This window comes from Schistocerca nitens, chromosome 4 (genome assembly GCF_023898315.1).
Source record: "Schistocerca nitens isolate TAMUIC-IGC-003100 chromosome 4, iqSchNite1.1, whole genome shotgun sequence".
Taxonomy (NCBI): domain Eukaryota; kingdom Metazoa; phylum Arthropoda; class Insecta; order Orthoptera; family Acrididae; genus Schistocerca; species Schistocerca nitens.
Genome location: NC_064617.1, coordinates 550,141,399 through 550,164,268, shown reverse-complemented (window position 1 = coordinate 550,164,268; position 22,870 = coordinate 550,141,399). Strand labels below are relative to the sequence as shown.

The window sequence follows — 22,870 nt, the reverse complement described above, 5'->3', positions numbered from 1 at the left end:
CACGTCTTTCACAATAATCAGCTGTGTGCTGAGCTAGCTACAGTTCTCCGCGTTCCCCGTCGCAGCTGCTTCAGCCTGCAAGATTCTTAGTTCACGATTGCGACTCCATTTCTCGTATGTTTCGATCCGTTGATTCCACTCAGTGACGAATTCATTTTGCACAGTTTTTACTTGTCTCATTTCAGCTTGGTTTTCCTCTCTCTTTCTGTATATCTTCCAAGTAGGACGAGTTCTCCCCCATCTTCCCCATTATTGTTGGTAAGATATTCTAAACGCAATTGGCCTTCAGTATTTTCTGCATAAGTGCCTGTTCTGCCTTATTATGTTCCACATCTACTGTTACGTTCGCTAGACAAGTCGCTGTTATGTTTGTTCCTGACGTTCCTGTGATTTCTGAATCTGTGTCTGCCTTTTTTATTTGTGTTCCCAATTTGTATAACTGAACATTTTGTTCGTTAACCTTTTCGGCCTGTTCCTTCATGACTTTTACTACTTTAGCCTCGTTAGACTGATTCACACGTTCTGAAATAACGCATTAGTTTAACCAAAACACACACGAAAACTACACTTTTACTCAGTCATGTCTAAAGCAGGGATTTTGCATGCAACCCTCTACATCAGTGAAGCTTTGTGCGACACTTTCACTCGTTTCTGCTTGACAACATAACTCGCTGCACTCCATCGTCGAAGCGTTGTGGTGTGCTGTACAAATGAACTCGTTTTCTTTCCTGCTCTTTGATGCTGTACGCTGTTTCACGTGTACTACACTTCTCCTTCAGGTGTCCGAAAACGTATTTCCTGCACTTGGGACGTACCACGGTCTTGCCTTGCGTGGTTCAATACGGTTCGTTTCCGAGATTACTAAATCCGAAAACTGCATCGTGTCACGGTTCGCCACTTGTAAGCTCTCATCTCGTAAATGTAGGAAAGATGACCGTGACCCTAGTGGTTGGCTGTCGGACTAAGGGTTGAGATACTTACTTCAGCTACAATTACATACAACATTCGACTACTGCTAGAGTGTACCTGGCGTGGTTGTAGTTATTTACTACCACATTAATCATAGAAGCTTGTGACGCTTCTTTGAAATAAAAATTACTTCTTTTAACTTAATTTGTTCATCTTCAAACAATGAAAAACATAACCGTTCGGCATCACATACATTTTGTCCTCTTCGTTTTCGGCCTCTATTTTTCCACAGTTGCACATATACAAGTTACATAGGTTAACTGACGTCTTCAGCAACTATAATAAAAGTCTTATGATGGCCAGAGGCGTTTCGCTTTATTTTAAAGCATATTCAGTGGTCAGGTATTTTTGTTGTTTATTCCATCCTTCTTCGTCTTCCATGTGTATCAGCTGAGCATGTACACATAGCACTTTCACCTTGTATTTTGTTTTGTAGCAAAACAAACTACACAAAGTGGCGAGAGGGCTGTATTACTTCCTAACAAAGAACTGTACATGTGTTAAGTCAAGTGAAAATGCTGTGTGCAAATACTCAACTAATACACGTGCAAGACAAAGAAGACTCAAATAAGCAACAAAAAAATCTGACCACTGAAGATGGTTTAAAATAATCGAAACGTATCTCTTCATAATAAGACTTTTATTTCAGTTGCTACGTGACTGTGCACTAGGTCAGGCTTCTTATGTCCGCTCTCCAAATCAGCACACGTTATCTAACAGAGGGTATAAAGTTTGACAGTTACTGCAGTTCATTATTTAAACAAGCAAATACACTCTTGCAACTAAGTGGAACTGGATGAATGGACGTTGTAGTGGATCTACTGCCAGGAACAATGCTGTCAAAAATTTGGATCTATATTACTATCAGTCTGTAGTTTGTCTACTGGGCCAATAAGAATACAAAAAGGTTGACCTGTGCAGAACTATACTTTCCAGACAATCAGGACTGAACTAAGGTTGTAAACTATGCTCTGTTTGTCGATAGTTTTCATTATTTGCCTGTAAAGTACATGTAAATCTGTATTATAAATCCGGTTCCATTGCTGTGTTTCAGTACTGATTATTTATCATAAGTGAATTACATTTTATAATCACGAGGCTGAAACTTGAGGTGAACATGCTGTACAAGGCTGTAGGTTTAAAGGAATATTTGGTATGGAGGGAATCAATACCACACATAGAAGCACTAAACTAAAAAGGAGGGTGGCTGACAGTTGTACATAATGGAACTGGGAGAATACTGTACCAAAATGAGAGGGGATGGCAGGCGAAGGGTAGACGATCTTAACAAAGACGACGCAGATATTATAAGTAACTACTATATTAAAGCTGGAGGAAAGATGATTTTTCTCAATGTAAAGTGACACAACATGTAGTTGAAATTCTGTATTGAGATCGGTAATACTTAACAGAACCAATGCGATGAGCAGGCTTTAAACATTCGCTATTAAAGGTTTCAAGGGTAAAGCCTGCAGTTCGTCGACTGGCATAATTTTCTGTATGCCCAATGTTTTAATTATATACTTATAAACCGGGAAGAGATTGTTAACAAAGCTGATACATGTATTATACTGAAATATTATACACGTATATGACAGCAGCTTCCGCATCGTAGAAAGAGGATTGTATGGCTACTCGGTGGATTGTTGTTGTCCAGCATTGAATGGACTGGTAATTTGTTGTACTGTGGCCTGCTTATCCATTGTTAAAATCCACACTTCTCAATGGCGACATTTGTCAGCAGCACATTGTTCCGACGACAGCCTCTCGTCACAGCAGCATGTGTAGATCCTCACGTTTGCACAGTCTCTTAGATATCATGTCCCAAACCGTGCCTACTCAACTAAAAAGGAGGGTGACTGACAGTTGTACATAATGGAACTGGGAGAATACTGTACTAAAAAGAGAGGGGATGGCAGGCGAAGAGTAGACGATCTTATCAAAGTCGACGCAGATATTATACGTAACTACTATATTAAAGCTGGAGGAAAGAATTTTTTTCTCAATGTAAAGTGACACAACATGTAGTTGAAATTCTGTATTGAGATCTGTAATACTTAACAGAACCAATGCGATGATGCCATCAAATGTGCTGATGTCATGTGTGTTCCCCATTCTACACACGTTTCTCAGACAGACACTAAATATATATGCTGCTTTAAACAGACTGGCGTCCGCAGCTCGTGGTCGTGTGGTAGCGTTCTCGCTTCCCGCGCCCGGGTTCCCGGGTTCGATTCCCGGCGGGGTCAGGGATTTTCTCTGCCTCGTGATGACTGGGTGTTGTGTGATGTCCTTAGGTTAGTTAGGTTTAAGTAGTTCTAAGTTCTAGGGGACTGATGATGATAGATGTTAAGTCCCATAGTGCTCAGAGCCATTTGAAACAGACTGGCCTTTTATTAGGGAGGATGGAGATCCAATCTCCATCCTGCCATCCTCATTTAGGTTTTCCACAGTTTCTTTAAATTCAGACAGATTTCAAAACGGTTCCTAACATAAGGCCACGACCAGCTACTTGTTCCATACTTGCCAAACTGAAGTGTGAGAATCTAAACAGTTGTATGTACGAATTACGTTTTTCTTTCTGTTTATAATGTAATAGTATGACATGTTCAGTATCGATGGAAGAGTGATCCAAGGTAAATTCAATAAAATTACTACTACTGTTATTATCACTATTATTACTGCTATTACAAGAAAATTCATGTGAATGTGTGACTTCATCTACATATTCTTACAGTGAATCACACAATTATATCAAAATAATATCGGCTAAAACAAAACTGTGATATCCTCACCCACCTTCGTAGCTAACATAATCCGTGCACACATTTGCTATACTGGCACTCGATTCAAGATAACAGATTCGAATGCTAATGGTAAGAAAGTTATAATCATCGTTATTGCACTGATAAATGGAGTACAGGTGACAAATAAACTTCTTTATTAGCTGCTATACTGTAATTTGAAACCTAAACATCTTTGCGGTGCCGCTTGGAAGTGAGGACACTTCAGATTTTATATGCTGATCCATTCACGGCATTGGGTCGCTAAGGTAACAACACAAAGATTCACTACACAAACATTGTGATCAAAAGTATCTAGACACCTATTAGTGGACATTAATATGGGGTGTGTCCACGATTCGCTTTTAATATTGCTTGAATTCCAACGGTGACAATTTCAATGAGATGTCTGTCTGTGGACCGGTGGCACTCCATTTTTCCTATAGAGAGGAAAGCAGAGGAAGTATTTATGTTGGACGCAGGGGTCGAGAGCGAAGTCGAGGTTCTAACGCAAAGATGTGCCAGTGGATTCAGGTCTGGACTCTGGGCCGACTTATCTGTTTCAGGAATGTGCTGTCCACAAAGCACTGCCTCACAGACACTGCTTTGTGACAAGGTACATTGTCATGCTAATATAATCATTTCTCAGAACTGTACCTCTACAGCTCACAGTACGTAACGCTACAAAATACGTTCATACCCTTCCACATATAGCGCTATCTCAAGCGCTCAGCCACACCATAACCACGGAAAACATCCCGAAACTGAAACTTCCTGGCAGATAAAAACTGTGTGCCGGACCGAGACTCGAACTCGGGTCCGGCACACAGTTTTAATCTGCCAGGAAGTTTCATATCAGCGCACACTCCGCTGCAGAGTGAAAATCTCATACTGGATCCCGAAACTGTTACCTGAGTAACATGCAATGGGTAGTCCATGTTCGAAGTCACTGAGTTCTCCTGACCACCTATTCTGCTGTAACTGCTTCGTATTTACAATACTTCCCGCCTCCCTTGACCTCTAGTGACCAACGCCATATTACATAGTTGTGTTCGAACACTTTTCATCATAAAGCTTCATTAATCAGCAAAATTTATTAGATAATTTAACTACGAAGTCTTTCGCGACCGATTTCCTTTGTTAAATGTTCTCTGTGCACTTCTTGCCGACATTGTCATTATCACTTAAACAACTGACTGTCGAACAAGTAAGTGAATTACACTGACGTGGCAGTACAGCTACACCCATATGGTTCCGTTACTTGTCAGTTGCTTACCTGACAATGAGAGTGGTGGGTACTCTCGAAAGGTCTGACTTTATTACAGAATTAACGTCGCGAGTGTAACCAAGAAAATTCACTAGGACATTTATTAGATAGTTATCCTGAAATAATATTCACAGTTTGTGAAGGAAGTGTGTCAACGTGGAATAACAAACCGTCCCACTTACGGACTGACGCTATCACTGGAATATTGGAGTCAATAAGGCCGTGCGACTTAGCTTTTCTTCTTCTTCTTCTTCTTCTTTTTGCTCATGTCATTTAATACATCTTTACCGAACCGTAACAAAATCGAAGTAAAGTTGTTCTTTGTGAGGTTGTAACAGCCCACGTCCCTTTAGAAAGTTAATCTGCCAATGTAAGTTTCTTTTTAATAAATATGTTTCAGACCACAACTTCTTTCCTATGAATAAAACGTATTTCTCGTAACCAATAAAACTTACTTTTACACTGATATTAAAGAATACTTTCTGTTAATGGCTATTTTTGGTTACAGCTGAAGGTTTTATTTAGCTACGGAGTATGGTCACCACATGTCGAACCAAACCTCGAAGGCGCCTTCCTCACAGAGTCTTCAGTCCAGACGCTCATCGACGGTCGTTTCCATAGAGTGCCCGTCATGACTGGAGTCACTTCCGGAGAGATTGGTTCGTACTTCAATGTTACAACAGCAATCTACGTTACTCCAGTGTGAGACAACTGCACAGGTTATTGAATCGGTTTCTCTACTAGTATCTAGCAGCTTAAACGACGGCCATTCACTCACCTCTCCTATCTGAATTATTGAACAATGGATTGTGTGCTGCAGAATAACTGGTTTTAGATGTTGCGGATCTAACGCATATATGTTGTTGTACAATTAATTGTGCGGCTAGAACGGTCGCTGTCCATACAGTGTCTGAAAGAAAATCAACAAGTCTGGCCGTGTTGCCAAGGAACTATAGGCCGTCTTGAATTAACGAGCTATTGCTTTTCGAACTTTACGCTGTTAGGTATGTAATCTCAGTGAACCCTGTGGCAATGGATGCAATAAATGGCTAGTTTACTACATTCGTATTCTTGGGCTCAGCCGAAAAACATAAACAGGATCTGACTCAGGAGAACGAAGCTGACTCAGTGATTGTCTGCTTACTAAATAAAGGACACTTTGGAAAGCTTTAGCCGATTTCGCAAGACTACACCTTCTCCACCGAATGAAGATAGAAACTTGGTTCAAAATGGTTCAAATGGCTCTGAGCACTATGGGACTTAACATCTGAGGTCATAAGTCCCCTAGAACAGAACTACTTAAACCTAACTAAGGACATCACACACGTCCATGCCTGAGGCAGGATTCGAACCTGCGACCGTAGCGGTCACGCGGTTCCATACTGTAGCGCCTAGAGCAGCACGGCCACACCGGCCGGCCCTAGAAACTTGGGGCGAAACTAAAAATTTCCGTCGGTGCCAGGTGTAAATGGCCGGTGCATGTTTCCCATTGGTGTTCGCTCTGGTGCAGTTAGGGTGTTTATTAGACAATGTGCGACCATTCAAAGCTCTGGTGCAGTTAGGGTATTTATTAGACAATGTGCGACCATTCAAAGCCGTCTTGCGCAATCTGTTTCAACAGCTGCAATTCAACCAGATACGTGCTGAGCGTTTTTTGTTTACTGTACAGCCACAACGATGGATCAACAACTTTAGATGACCTACGATTTCGCAAAGCCGCAGTAGTAAATGCAATAACAGTAGACCTCATGAAGGAACCCAAATTTTTCCAAGTTTATAAAAAAAAGAATTATGTGAGAAAATTCCCATATCAACAGTATTCTCATATCGGGGAGAAGCCACGACTCCTGGGAAACGACATCAAGCAGCGTACCTTAATGAAGCTATGTAATGCAATGAATGTTAATAGATTTAAGTTGATCATTAATCCTCATTTTGTAAAAGAAACTGACTGATGTTGTAACAATTTTCGATCAGTAAAATAACGTAGACGTAGTTATGAAGTTCAGAAGTTCACGATTACGGCAAAAGCTTGCCATCATAAACAGGGTAAGAATACGAAGTTGAAAGCTCCCTTTGAGCTTAAGCACTGTTAATAAATTCTATTGTTATTCTTCTTATTTAAATTTGATGAGAATATTTACCAGTTAAAGTAAATTTTCTTGACCGAATTTTCTGAAGTAGTTGATAATTCGATAGTTTTTTAGCCACATTGTGCAATAGAGTTTTACATTGGTAGCGAGTGTGCTACGGTTAAATTAAAGTTAGTTTATCTGTCTTGTGTATGAGATAGCAGAAATACATAAGTGCCAGCAAGTTTGTAATGTGTGACTCGGGTTCTGTTAGATTCCTCCAAGACATCGAGAGATATGTCACTTTGTACAATCCTATCGATGAATATGCCAACAAGCTCCCAGGTGCCTTAGCTTCTCTTTATCGTAGTTAAATTTAAGCTACAGCTACACAAAATGAAATAGGCGTAGTGGGCCACACTGTATCATATGTAGTCTACTCCTGTCATGATGTTTATCATATTTGTACATGTTACTTCACAGGAATGTAAGAAAGCTCGTTTCCATTATGTAAAAGTACTGCTATTAAACTTGTGTTCGAAGATTTCTCTTCGATGCGTCGATGAACAGTCGCCGTTGATCATGACATGCCTCATATTCAATGCCTGCATCAGACTAATTGCGTCTTCGCCGAATGTGAAGTTTTTCTGAGTTTTAAAACATGCTCAAATTCTTTATATTTAGTGTGAAATGTTGTAACTTTCACGGAGTTATATAGATGCTTTCACAGTTGTAAATGCGATGCCATAACCTCTGCCTTATTTTTTTGGAAGTTCTAGATACCTGATGAGATGATTGAGCCCCCACGGTGTCATTTTGTGATTAGAGGTGGGATCTGATTTTATATTGAATGTTTGATGGAATATATTAACGTGGCTCTGTATTGAAATAATTAAATCACTATCCACCAAAGCAATGACAATATAGTTTATCCTATTACAGAATTAAAGTGGTATATCAATTAACTTAGTTTATTACACGAGTGAATTAAACATTATTTATTACACATAAAAGCAGAAGTTTAACAGTCATTGGCAATAATAAGCTATTGCTTTGTCAAACCCAGACAAGGGAAGTGGATTGTGATTCACATGAATGCATGTCAAGATGTTGTTGTTGTGGTCTTCAGTCCTGAGACTGGTCTGATGCAGCTCTCCATGTTACTCTATCCTGCGCAAGTTTCTTCATCTCCCAGTACCTACCGCAACCTCCATCCTTATGAATATGCTTAGTGTATTCATCTCTACGATTTTTACCCTCCACGCTGCCCTCTAACACTAAATTGGTGGTCCCTTGATGCCTCAGAACATGTCCTACCAATCGATCCCTTCTAATAGTCAAGTTGTGCCACAAACTCCTCCCCAATTCTATTCAGTACCTCCTCATTAGTTATGTGATCTACCCATCTAATCTTCAGCATTCTTCTGTAGCACCACATGTAGAAAGGTTCTGTTCTCTTCTTGTCCAAACTATTTATCGTCCCTGTTTCACTTCCATACATGGCTACACTACATACAAATACTTTCAGAAACGACTTCCTAACACTTAAATCAATACTCGATGGTAATAAATTTCTCTTCTTCAGAAACGCTTTCCTTGCAATTGCCAGACTACATTTTATATCCTCTCTACTTGGAACATCATCAGTTATTTTGCTCCCCTCAAGTCACTGTCCATTCCGGCAACTGCTCTTCCAAGTCCTTTGCTGTCTCTGACAGAATTACAATGTCATCGGCGAACATCAAAGTTATTATTTCTTCTCCATGGATTTTAATACCTACTCCGAATTTTTCTTTTGTTTCCTTTACTGCTGGCTCAATAAACAGATTGAATAACATAGGGGAGAGGCTACAACCCTGTTTCACTCCCTTCCCAACCACTGCTTCCCTTTCATGTCCCTCGACTCTTATAACTGCCATCTGGTTTCTGTACAAATTGTAAATAGCCTTTCGCTCTCTGTATTTTACCCCTGCCACCTTCAGAATTTGAAAGAGAGTATTCCAGTTAACATTGTCAAAAACTTTCTCTAAGTACAAATGCTAGAAACGTAGGTTTGCCTTTCCTTAATCTATTTTCTAATATAAGTCTTAGGGTCAGTATTGCCTCACGTGTTCAATATTTCTACGGAATACAAAGTGATCTTCCCCGATGTCGGCTTCTACCAATTTTTATTCGTCTGTACAGAATTAACGTTAGTATTTTGCCACTGTGACTTATTAAACTGATAGTTCTGTAATTTCCATATCTGTCAAACCCTGCTTTCTTTGGGATTGGAATTATTATATTATATATAAGAGAAATGGATACGTTAAAGTTAGATATAGTGGGAATTAGTGAAGTTCGGTGGCAGGAGGAACAAGACTTTTGGTCAGATGAATACCGGGTTATAAATTCAAATAGGGGTAATGCAGGAGTAGGTTTAATAATGAATAAAAAATAGGAGTGCGGGTTAGCTACTACCAACAGCATAGTGAACGCATTATTGTGGCCAAGATAGACACAAAGCCCATGCCTACTACAGTAGTACAAGTTTATATGCCAACTAGCTCTGCAGATGATGAAGAAATTGATGAAATGTATGATGAGATAAAAGAAATTATTCAGGTAGTGAAGGGAGACGAAAATTTAATAGTCATGGGGGACTGGAATTCGACAGTAGGAAATGGGAGAGAAGGTAACATAGTGGGTGAATATGGATTGGGGAAGAGATATGAAACGGGAAGCCGTCTGGTAGAATTTTGCACAGAGCATAACTTAATCATAGCTAACTCTTGGTTCAAGAATCATAAAAGAAGGTTGTATACATGGAAGAATCCTGGAGATATTAGAAGGTATCAGATAGATTATATAATGGTAAGACAGAGATTTAGGAACCAGGTTTTAAATTGTAAGACATTTCCAGGAGCAGATGTGGACTCGACCACAATCTATTGGTTATGAACTGTAGATTAAAACTGAAGAAACTGCAAAAAGGTAGGAATTTAAGGAGATGGGACCTGGATAAACTACTAAACCAGAGGTTGTACAGAGTTTCAGGGAGAGCATAAGGGAACAATTGACAGGAATGTGGGGAAGAAATACAGTAGAGGAAGGATGGGTAGCTCTGAGGGATGAAGTAGTGAAGGCAGCAGAGGATCAAGTAGGTAAAAAGACGAGGGCTAGTAGAAATCCTTGGTAACAGAAGAAATATTTAATTTAATTGATGAAAGGAGAAAATATAGAAACGCAGTAAATGAAGCAGGCAAAAGGGTATACAAACGTCTGAAAAATGAGATCGACATGAAGTGCAAAATGGCTAAGCAGGGATGGCTAGAGGACAAATGTAAGGATGTAGAGGCTTATCTCACTAGGGGTAAGATTGATACTGCCTACAGAAAAATTAAAGAGGCCTTTGGAGAAAAGAGTGCCACTTGTATGAATATCAAGAGCTCAGACGGAAACCCAGTTCTAAGCAAAGAAGGGATAGCAGAAAAGTGGAAGGAGCATATAGAGGGTGTATGCAAGGGCGATGTACTTGAGGACAATATTACGAAAATGGAAGAGGATGTAGATGAAGATGAAATGGGAGATACGATAGTCCGTGAAGAGTTTGACAGAGCACTCAAAGACCTGAGTCGAAACAAGGCCCCGGGAGTAGACAACATTCCATTAGAACTACTGACGGCCTTGGGAGAGCCAGTCCTGACAAAACTCTACCATCTGGTGAGCAAGATGTATGAGAAGGCGAAATACCCTCAGACTTCAAGAAGAATATAATAATTCCAATCCCAAAGAAAGCAGGTGTTGACAGATGTGAAAATTATCGAACTATCAGTTTAATAAGTCACAGTTGCAAAATACTAACGCGAAATCTTTATAGACGAATGGAAAAACTGGTTTAAGCCTACCTCGGCGAAGATCAGTTTGGATTCCGCAGAAATGTTGGAACACGTGAGGCAATACTGACCCCACGACTTATCTTAGAAAATAGAATAAGGAAAGGCAAACCTACATTTCTAGCATTTGTAGACTTAGAGAAAGCTTTTGACAATGTTGACTGGGATACTCTCTTTCAAGGCAGTTATAAGAGTCGAGGGGCATGAAAGGGAAGCAGCGGTTGGGAAGGGAGTGAGACAGGGTTGTAGCATGTCCCCGATGTTATTCAATCTGTATATTGAGCAAGCAGTAAAGGAAACAAAAGAAAAGAAAAGTTCGGAGTAGGTATTAAAGTCCATGGAGAATAAATAAAAACGTTGAGGTTCGCCGAAGACATTCTAATTCTGTCAGAGAGAGAAAAGTACTTGGAAGAGCATTTGAACGGAATGGACAGTGTCTTGAAAGGAGGATGTAAGATAAACATCAACAAAAGCAAAACGAGGATAATGGAATGTAGTCGAATTAAGTCGGGTGATGCTGAGGAAATTAGACTAGGAAATGAGACACTTCAAGTAGTAAAAGAGTTTAGCTATTTGGGGAACAAAATAACTGATGATGGTCGAAGTAGAGGATATAAAATGTAGACTGGCAATGGCAAGGAAAGCGTTTCTGAAGAAGAGAAACTTGTTACCATCGAGTATAGATTTAAGTATTAGGAAGTCGTTTCTGAAAGTATTTGTATCGAGTGTAGCCATGTATGGAAGTGAAACAGGGACGATAAATAGTTTGGACAAGAAGAGAATAGAAGCTTTCGAAATGTGGTGCTACAGAAGAATGCTGAAGATTAGATGGGTAGATCACACAACTAATGAGGAGGTATTGAATAGAATTGCGGAGAAGAGGAGCTTGTGGCTCTACTTGACTAGAAGAAGGGATCGGTTAGTATGACATGTTGTGAGACATCGAGGGATCACCAATTTAGTATTGGAGGGCAGCGTGGAGGGTAAAAATCGAAGACAGAGACCAAGAGATCTATACACTAAGCAGATTCAGAAGGATGTAGGCTGCCGTAAGTACTGGGAGATGAAGAAGCTTGCAGAGGATAGAGTAGCATGGAGAGCTGCATCAAATCAGTCTCAGGACTGAAGACAACTTATTCTTCTTGAAGTCTGAGGGTATTTCGCCTGTCTCATACATCTTGTCACCAGATGGTAGAGTTTTGTCAGGACTGGCTCTCCCAAGGCCGTCAGTAATTCTAATGGAATGTTGGTTACTCCCGGGGCCTTGTTTCGACTCAGGTCTTTCAGTGCTCTGTCAAACTCTTCACGCAGTATCATATCTCCCATTTCATCTTCATCTACATCCTCTTCCATTTCGATAATATTGTCCTCAAGTACATCGCTCTTGTATAGGCCCTCTGTATACTCCTTCCACCTTTCAGCTTTCCCTCCTTTGCTTAGAACTGGGTTTCCATCTGAGCTCTTGATATTCATACAAGTGGTTCTCTTTTCTCCAAAGATCTCTCTAATTTTCCTGTAGGCAGTATCTATCTTACCCCTAGTGATATACGCCTCTACATCCTTACATTTGTCCTCTAGCCATCCCTGCTTAGCCATTTTGCACTTCCTGCCTATCTCATTTTTGAAACGTTTCTATTCCTTTTTGCCTGCTTCATTTACTTCATTTGATGAACGTAGTAAGGAAGAATCCTGGAGAACATATCAAGATAAAACAATTATATTCATGTAAGTGATACTGCGAGGGCTGAAGGTTACTATATAAAGATAAAAAACGTTACAGAAGGGTATCCGTTTGCATCTGTGGTTGGAGCTGAAAGCATGATGAACCTCTAACTGCGAAGAAATCTTTAAACTGGAGACTGAAGTTACTGAACATCATTAAAAATGACTCAGCCTTCCTTACAGTTCACCTCGCTGTCGTGGCTGGATGTCACCAGACCCGTAATCGGCAAGTGGTGGCTGAAGTGGTTGAGAAACCGGTAATTGGCTCCCTGTCAACAACTTGCATTCAGCTCAGCCAGATGAGAGCCCCTCATAAAGAGAACCCTGCCAGAGGAGATTGTCTATTTAGACGTTGAACTCCGAAGAAGAATCTTTCTGCAGTGCGCTTCCAACACGGAAACTCGCTTCTCTGCTTTGTCTCTCGTGTAATTTTGTTGGATGAAACGGTAAGTACTGTCAGTGCCGACCAGTAAGAAGTTGTTATAAAACATTCTGGTACCCTTTCTTTTCATTTCAGGCAACCAGTTACAACAATAGGTTAACTAGTTACAAAATTCGTTGTATTTGATGCTCCAAACCTGTGTCCCTCTCTCTGTCTATGTTTATGTGCTGGTCAGTAAAGTGAATCTCTGTAAGCACAGCCTTACTCATACTTATATATTATTTATATTAACCAGTGGTAGCTGTTTTACACTTCCTTAAACAATCGAGATTTGCACAACCTGAGCTCAGTGTCTTTGTTTCACAAATTTCAAAGGTTCCTTGTTCCTATTCCACTCTATAAGGTATCTTAATGCCCCGTGTATTTCGACGAATTCTGACTGCCTGCATTTCTGACCACAATAGCCGCCCTTCTCGGATTCTACCAAAATTGGCATGCACACCTGTCGACACACAGCTCACTAGCAAAAGTTTCTGTTGCCCTGTCCAGCCTGGAAGTACAATCTGCATTGTGACTTCCGTTGCCTGGCTCGAAGCTGGCCCCCTTCAATGAACTTTCCAGGCGAACCATCTTGTGTGGTGCCACGCACTGGTGCGAGCAGGCCTTCTGCGAAATTCTGCTGGGCGCTGTTTTCCTGCCAGCTTCATTGCCCTACAGCACGTCCCCTTGTCTATATCTGAATCCTTCTTCATATAGACTTCTTATTTTTGTGTACACGTATTTTGACGAAGGAAATTGTAGTCTGCGTTGTGGTATTCATTCATGTTTCATTTTCCAAGAGAGATTAATTTATTCCGTTTTTATATGACGTTTTCTTTCAAGTTTTACAAAATGTACGGGACAGTTTGGAAAAAACCGTTTGCGTATCAGAGGTCGATGTTCTTGGATAAAAGCATGCATCTCTGGCAGTTGAGAGCAGGTCATCTCCATGTTCAGTTAGAAAGCACTGCTGTCTTCACCATAGCTCATAGAAGCATTTTCTGAGGACTCAGGAACAGAATGTTGATTGTCGAGAGGCACAGGGCGAAGAGGGTATACCGTGTTATACATCTGTTGATTTTTTCTTTAAGGAAATTCCTTTATTCATAGGAGGAACCACACGGAAATAACTGTCAGTAGTATGGTTGGTGGGCTCCCTCTAAATTATCGGAACTCCAAATACCGCATGACGTCCATTTGCATTCGTCTGTGCATTCATTTTGGAGAAACACTTAGTGCAGAATTTATGTGGTGCCCATTTTTATCCTGGTTCCCTCTCTTACAGCCAAAATATAAGAAATATGCCTTTTCTCTTGAAGGCGTAATTGAACACTTTCTAGTAGCAAACGTTACTTTGTCACAAATATAGCAGACATTTTGTTCTTGCCTGTAAATGATAGACTGTCACCTGGAAATAAGTCACTACACAATTATTACGGAAGCGCTTTAAGGCACGTCGAAACAAGATCACTATCTTATTTATCATACGTGCCACAGTGCTCTTTTCCGGCCACAAAACTACTGAACACGTCATGGAAAAGACCGCGGATGTGCCAGATTATGTGATGAGCTGCTCAGGAAATTCAACCAGTTCCTTAAGTATGGGACACTCAAGATACAATTGCCTCTGGAGTTCACTGCATTCCATGCCGAGCTATCCGCTATCTTGAGGGCGCTGGAGCAGGTGAGATGTGCAATTCCTGCTAAATTCTTCGTCTGTTCCGACTTCCTAAATGCTCTTCAGCCCCTGCAACGCTTGTATCCACCTGAAAAAGTAGTCCGGTACATTCAGGACCCCTCCTCCGGCTACTTGTGCCTGGGAAGGAAGCACGTGCCAACGAAAGCATGGACGTATCAATGAAGGAGGCGTACCCTGTTTCTCGGTTACTTCAGTGTGCCATCCCCCTACATGCTCTCGTGTCGCTGTTGAGGTACAGGGTCATCATGCGTCGATGGGAAGGTGAGTGGCTGGAAATGACAGACAAGCTCCGTCCAGTAAAGCCCACGACGCTGCCTTTGTGTACCCCCTTCCAGCCACGCAGATGGTACGACGTTCTCCTTACTCGTCTTCTCGTAGGCCACGTCCCAATGAGGCATGGCTACTTCCTCCGACGAGAGGACCCTCCTAGGTGTGGTGCTCGTGGCTACAGATCACGATGCGCCACATTTTATTTGACATTGTTGTACTTTACGATCAGCGGGCAGCGGCAAATTTGCTCACAGATCTGCCCTCTATTTTAACTAACGTTCCAACGAACGTGGTGAGAGTTTTAAGGTTTTCTGATTTGACCAAATTGGTTCCAAAAACTTTAGGGAGATGTTTCCAATACACTACAGGCCATTAAAATTGCTACACCATGAAGATGACGTGCTACAGACGCGAAATTTAGCAGACAGGAAGAAGATGTTGTGATATGCAAATGGTTATCTTTTCAGAGCATTCACACCAGGTTGGCGCCGGTGGCGACACCTACAGCATGCTGACATGAGGAAAGTTTCTATCGATTTCTCATACACAAATAGCAGTTGACCGGCGTTGCCTGCTGAAACGTTGTTGTGATGCCTCGTGTAAGGAGGAGAAATGCGTACCATCACGTTTCCGACTTTGATAAAGGTCGAACTGTAGCCTATCGCGATTGCAGTTTATCGTATCGCCATATTGCTGCTCGCGTTGGTCGAGATCCAATGACTGTTAGCAGAATATGGAATCAGTGGGTTCAGGAGGGTAATATGGAACGCCGTACTGGATCCCAACGGCCTCGTATCACTAGCAGTCGAGATGGCAGGCATCTTATCCGATGGCTGTAACGGATCCTGCAGCCATGTCTCAATCCCGGAGTCAACAGATGGGGACGTTTCCAAGACAACAACCATCTGCACCAACAGTTCGACGACGTTTGCAGCAGCATGGACTATCAGCTCCGAGACCATGGCTGCGGTTACCCTTGACGCTGCATCACAGACAGGAGCGCCTGCGATGGTGTACTCAACGACAAACCTGGTTGCACTAATGGCAAAACGTGATTTTTTCGGATGAATCGAGGTTCTGTTTACAGCATCATGATGGTCGCATCCGTGTTTGGCGACATCACGGTGAACGCACATTGGAAGCGTGTATTCGTCATCGCCATACTGGCGTATCACCCGGCTTGATGGTATGGGGCGCCATTGGTTACACGTCTCGGTCACCTCTTGTTCGCATTGACGGCACTTTGAACAGTGGACGTTACATTTCAGATGTGTTACGACCCGTGGCTCTACCCTTCATTCGATCCCTGTGGAACCCTACATTTCAGCAGGATAATGCATGACCGCATGTTGCAGGTCCTGTACAGGCCTTTCTGGATACAGAAAATGTTCGACTGCTGCCCTGGCCAGACTACATCCCTGTCTTACCCGCTTTTCAATTCAAGCGTTTTGTTCTTTGTCTTCCACTCTTATTTTTCCCTCTTGGCACTTGTACTTATTGTGTATTACCCTTCTTTCCTTACGGCGTACCTCTATTTTTCTCAGAATTTCAAACACCTGTCACCTTTGCCTATCGAGGAACGCTTTTTCCAGGTCGAAAAATCCTATGAGCGTTCTTCATTTTTCTTTATTCTTTCTTCCATTGTCAACAGCAACGTCAGAATTGCATCTCTCGTGCCTTTACCTTTCCTAAAGCCAAACTGATCGTCATCTAAAACATCCTCAATTTTCCTTTCCATTCTCCTGTATATTGTTCTTCTCAGCAACTTGGATGCATAAGGGGAATTTTAGTGTGGTTAAATCTGTACCGTTGTCTTACTGGAAACACTTATCTATCGTTGTCCTACAGGTTTCCAAATACTGAACAGCACAGAGAAAATCGAGATACTCAACAGCCAGTTCGTCGAGTCAGTGGCACCCTGTTTGCATCTTTCGACTGTAGAGCAGCAACAGGAAGCAGCTCTCAAGCTGAGAGAGTTCTACTTCGGCAACGATACTATCTCTGCGAACGATGGTGAATCTCTTGTGAACGTAAGTAATTCAGAACCTATTTTCTCAGTTTTTATGGAAGTCTCACAAGTCGACTAGTAGTTCATTGATAAAGGATGCCTTGCCTACTTTCTACGTAGTGGGTTAAGGTTCCTTCTACAAGTACGCTGTCTCGATTTGTTTGATTTTGTGTAAGGTTCTATTTCTTGAGAGACATTTTAATACCGTATCCACAAGTTAATGCTAATACTAAACAGTTATAAAAAGTTATGACCTGGAACAGTTTTAGAAACAGGCAATTACAATGAGTTTCGCGATTGATATCACTCTACAATTCACATTTCGGTTTTAGCTCGTCGAAAAGTTCAACATTCATTCACTTCTGTTTCTGTTTTGAGATGTCACGTAAATTCACGTTGGGTTAATGGGAGGACACTAATGATCTATATACATGCTTCTGCATATAGCGTAAATTTTCAGATTGCATTCATAGAAGACTAGCTATTTGTCCGGGGCTTCGCTTGCGCACTCATACGTCACATACATTTCACACTTATATACAGGCTGGTCAGGAACAGCCTGAAAAGGTTGTAAGGGCGTTGCAGGGTAGTTTGTGCAGAGGGATAATCGTCAAGAAAAAAATTCGATATGTTCCTCCATGTTCGAGTTAATTAGCATTGAAGTTAGCCAATTAGACGCCCAAATTCAAGGAAAAAAGGAAGGAAGACTGGGTTCAAAATGGCTCTGAGCACTATGGGACTCAACTGCTGTGGTCATAAGTCCCCTAGAACTTAGAACTACTTAAACCTAACTAACCTAAGGACATCACACACATCCATGCCCGAGGCAGGATTCGAACCTGCGACCGTAGCAGTCGCACGGTAAGGAAGACTGGGCTTAACACCCTATCGACATCGATGTCATTAGAGACTGAGCATAAGCTCAGTTGCGAATTTCCTTCTAACCATGCTTGTTAAAGGAAAGATCGTTTCCGGACGTTTCTGCATGTCACTCCATCTCATAGTCAACTGCATCCCTTGCAGTAGGAGGGGTATCTGACTCCCACATGTGTATACCAACTTTTGTTTCAGTTGTTTCTGAGTTATGCTTTTATGTCACACCTTTCCATTCCAAACCCTCAGTCTTCAGGCTGCTAGAGGTATCTTGACTTTCACCACTAAGTCTAGCGGATTTGAAACCAGTATCCGTCAGCATCTCTTCTCACCACCACATCACCTCTGAGCTTGCTTACGGTATATTGCCCCCAAAAATATTTTTATACAGATAATTTTACAAACAATAGGATGTATATACACTTTTTTTTGCATTTGTTCCAGACGTTCCTGAGTTAATTTTCTATGACATCTATTCACCCTCATATGTACAAGGGTTAGGTGGTTCTTACCCCTACATAAACTTTCGCAGGCATGTGCACTACAACTCATCAGAGTTTCTTATCGAATGAATGCTATCGGAGCGCACGAAAGACGAATAAAGAAACAAACGAGTATTAATATTTATATATTAAAGTCAAGATTTGGATTTTATATAGGAAAACGCATTTCGAAGGATCAGACGTCAAATGAATCGTCCTTTTCTTTAAGATTCGTTCAAAACTGGACTGTTGGTTTCTATCGTGTTCGTTCAAAACTGGAGTGTTGGTTGTCAATCGTGTGTATATTATAGTCATGCCTTTAGTCTTATCAGTCGTTTGTGACTCACAAGGGAACGGCCCGATCTGACGTGTCGAAACTTGCCCTAAAATTTTATACCCAGGAAGAATACACCAATAGAAACACACTGTCAAAATGTTGGCTGCTAAGGCACATTGCAAGTATTTGTTACAAGTGGGAGAAATGTATACCCTCGTTTTACAGCGCATGCGCAACACGGTGGGCAAACTCGTACTTTTGATTGATGGAGCGTTAGTTGGTTGGTTGATTTGGGGAGGGGACCAAACAGCAGGGCCATCGGTCCCTAGGATTAGGGAAGGATGGAGAAGGAAGTCGGCAGTGCCCTTTCAAAGAAACCATACCGGCATTCGCCTGAAGCGATTTAGGGAAGTCACGGAAAACCTAAATCAGGATGGCCAGACGCAGGTTTGAATCATCGTCCTCTCAAATGCGAGTCCAGTGTGTTAACCACTGCACCATCACACTCGGTGGACGCAATTGTAATTTGTAAACCGAATTTCAGTTTTTGTTGATAGTTTGGCACAATTGTACACAGTTACTATTCACTAGAAATCACAACTCGTTGAAATATTCATAATAATTAGCAGTGGTCGCTAATAGCATCTGTCTTTGAGGAGGTTCAAGAACTTCGCAGTAACGTGGAACCCAATTAATGTTTCCAATCTTGCAAAGATGAAATAGCAAAACCTTTGTGTGCAATCGAAATCGGCTACTTCTCCTGAAGATCTACATATTGGTTAATTATTAGTTAATTTCTTGAACATACTCTCGAATGTTGTCGATATTTCGATAGATATTGTGGAAATACGAATATTAGAAAAAACGGGAAATAACTCAGACGATTCTGTTAATTGTAGCCCGAACTATGACTGCTGCGCTAATGAAAGTCCAGAACAAAAATAGACTACCTTCCAAGCCGAAAGTAAGCACTTGCAGTAATAGTTTCCAGTGACGAAATAAAGGAGGTAACTTTTTTGTCGAACAGAGCGGGGAGGAAGTGTTTAAACGTAAGCAGTTTGCATAGCCAGCAACATTTCGTAAAAACTTAACATGAATTCTACAAATGGAAGAAAGATTTACAAAAACTACGAAATATCCAACAAAATGAAACTCGCAAACGGACGAAAGAAAAACTTTTCGAAAGATTTAGAACTGCTCGTAATCACCAGTGCACTGTTACAAAGGAGATCTACGAGAGTGGGGGCTCTTAATCACAGTTGATATAAACATTTCAGGCCAGTTCCACCTTGTTAAACAGATTCAGGAAATTATACATAAAGGAAGTCCCAAATTACAATTGTTACCTTAAGTAAACATAAAGGTATGTCATGAACAGGTAATACTACAGAAAAATTCGTAGCTGTTTGGAAAACGAAGCTGCTTCTTATCCCCAAAAACGCTGTGTGTAAAGCCAATCAGTCACGTTCCGCACAAGAACTGAGTACAGACAGCACTCCATCATTTCGAGCAGTGCAGTCGCCTGTGCAGTCCTTGACTGCTGTGATACATTCGTATACAATAATGGCAGTGGTATCGATGGATTACTGTTTCGCAGTTTTATATCTATCTCCAGAAACATCAAGGTTAATTAGGAGAAAAATGGAAAAAAAAGACTGTTTACTTGCAAAAATCTTGTAATACACGTGGAAAAATCTGAAAAAAAACGAGAGAATAATGGTACGTCCGGAACGTCTTCTTACCATTTGCAGAAAATAGTTCGTTGCTTTTGTTTGACTCTTGTCCTGGACATAATATCACATCGGTCTTTAGAAGGATGGTGAAGAGATTCAGTCTCCCAATAAATTAAACTTTCGACATTATAAAGCATTTTTCAGAAAATTTTAAGACAATATAATTTCCGATAGCTCTTTGTCATTTCACGTTTATCAGAGGAACAGTATTAAACTTTAGTTTTTTCTGCACTGTCAATTTGCATCATCGCATTTGTCGAATTTGATCAAGTCTCTTTTGTACGCAGCACAATCTGCAAAACAACGGCCATGACGATTTCTTGCCCCGTTCCAGTCCTGTATAAATAAAGCTAGTAATTACTGTGAAGTCTCTGACTGCATCAATGTTTTTTCAGGGGTGCCTAGTGTAGGACAATGTTTGTTTTGTCATCCAATAGACACGTCACATTTTTGCGAAGATTACAGGTAATAAGAAAGAAAGCGTTTCATCGTCAGTAAAAGATAAATTATTCAAAAATTATAATAATAACTGTGCTACAGTTACAAAATAATTAACGTCAACAAACTGAAGTCCCGCAAGACGTCTGCAATTTTACGTTATACACTGCCTCGGTCTTCTTTCCGTTCTGCAACAATCCAGTAGTCGATGTGAACTGCAAGTTATTCAAGAAATTTGTGATTTGAGACATGTTCGGTGTGGTATAAATGCTTCGATTTGCGATTTGCGTGCTTGCACTTTGAACTTCGCACTACAAGGCGCTACGTTCACATGTCACGGCTGCCTCTGCTTATTCGCCGATTGCGCGCTGGGTAGGAAGGGCCGTACAAATCGCCATTGTAAATGATTCTTCGTGAGACAAAAGTGAGTATCTTTAAGATTTCTTAAATACTTGTAGCTAAAATTTTGACGGTGTTTTTCTTTCAGTGTACTCTTCCTGAGTGAAAAACTTCTTGGTAGCTCTCGACATGTCGCATTGGACCATTCCTCTGTCAGTGTTCCTCATACTAGGTGCTCCAACAACAATTCCATAAACGCTGCTTCCCGAGCGGGAGGGCATGCTGATCGCCGGCACGAATCCACCCCCCGGTGTGCCGGCCAGCCTGTGGATGGTTTTTAAGGCGGTTTTCCATCTACCTCGGCGAATGCGGGCCGGTTCCCCTTACTCCGCCTCAGTTACACTATGTCGGCGATTGCTGCGCGAACGCTGCCTCCACGTACACGTACACCATAATTACTCTACCACGCAATCATTTGGGGTTACACTCATCTGGTATTCCCGAGGGGGGGGGGGGGGAGGGGGGAGGAGGAGGGTACTAAGGGCGGAACCACACAATAACCTTGGGATCGGTGTGGGACGGCGATGGTTCAAATGGCTCTGAGCACTATGGGACTCAACATCTTAGGTCATAAGTCCCCTAGAACTTAGAACTACTTAAACCTAACTAACCTAAGGACATCACACACACCCATGCCCGAGGCAGAATTCGAATGTGCGACCGTAGCAGTCCCGCGGTTCCGGACTGCAGCGCCAGAACCGCACGGCCACCGCGGCCGGTGACGGCGATGGGGTGGGTGGACTGCCGTGGCCTGTTGTGGGGTTGTGAACAACTGAGGGCTATGGTAGGACAAAGCATCTCCGTCGTTTCTAGATTCCCGGTTTAATACGCAATCTTTGAAACGTAGTACACAGTACACAGTGTTTCTGCAGTTTACTAGTTCTCTTCACTTTTTCAGCATCTATCCGTTGCCTGGATGTTTCTGGAACAAATTTATTGTTACAGCATCATGATTGATAACTCAAGTCTCAGTACAAACAGAGATGACGACGTGTCAGGTCTGTTGTGTAACCCTCCGGTTAATACCAAAACGCAGATATCAAACTATTTTTTTCTGGACAGTATCTCAAGCTTTGAAATTTAGTTCAGACTTCGGCGAAATTTAGTTACAAAAATAGTAAAATAATTTTGGTTGTTAATAGCACGCAAACGTGGTCTAAGTTATTGGTAAGTATAGTTAGGGACGAGACAGGAATTGGGAAGAATGAAAAAGTATAATACTACAACGGATTTCAGACAGTGAAATAAACACATTCCTCTGAAATTGCAAGAACTTATCTTCCGAACAGTCCAAGATACACTTACCTACATGTGAAGATTCGAATTAATGGTGTCAGGGCTTTTCATATGACGGAAAATACTTCAAAGGCTTTTCAGAGTGTGTCAAATTCCAAAGATAATATTATGGACGATGAACTAAATGAGAGAACTATTGTTCAATACCTTCTTTGCCGAACATGTTCGCAGCCTTAATACATCAAAGAGAATAAAGAAAGGTTATAAAATTATTGCTTGACAATTATGTTGCGAAACAGTAAACCAATCGTGACGGAATTCAAATTGTGTCTGTTACTGAAGAAAC

The 22,870-nt window shown here is 41.3% G+C and overlaps 1 protein-coding gene across 1 annotated transcript in view; it reads left to right on the top strand.

Annotated features, from left to right (window-relative positions):
* Window positions 1-22,870, top strand: part of LOC126252904 (juvenile hormone esterase-like) — a 126,299-nt gene that overhangs the window by 88,885 nt on the left and 14,544 nt on the right. The window contains exons 6-7 of the mRNA XM_049953880.1: window positions 5,528-5,678; window positions 16,927-17,108. Coding sequence (XP_049809837.1) covers window positions 5,528-5,678; window positions 16,927-17,108 — 333 coding nt within the window. The remainder of the gene's footprint in view (window positions 1-5,527; window positions 5,679-16,926; window positions 17,109-22,870) is intronic.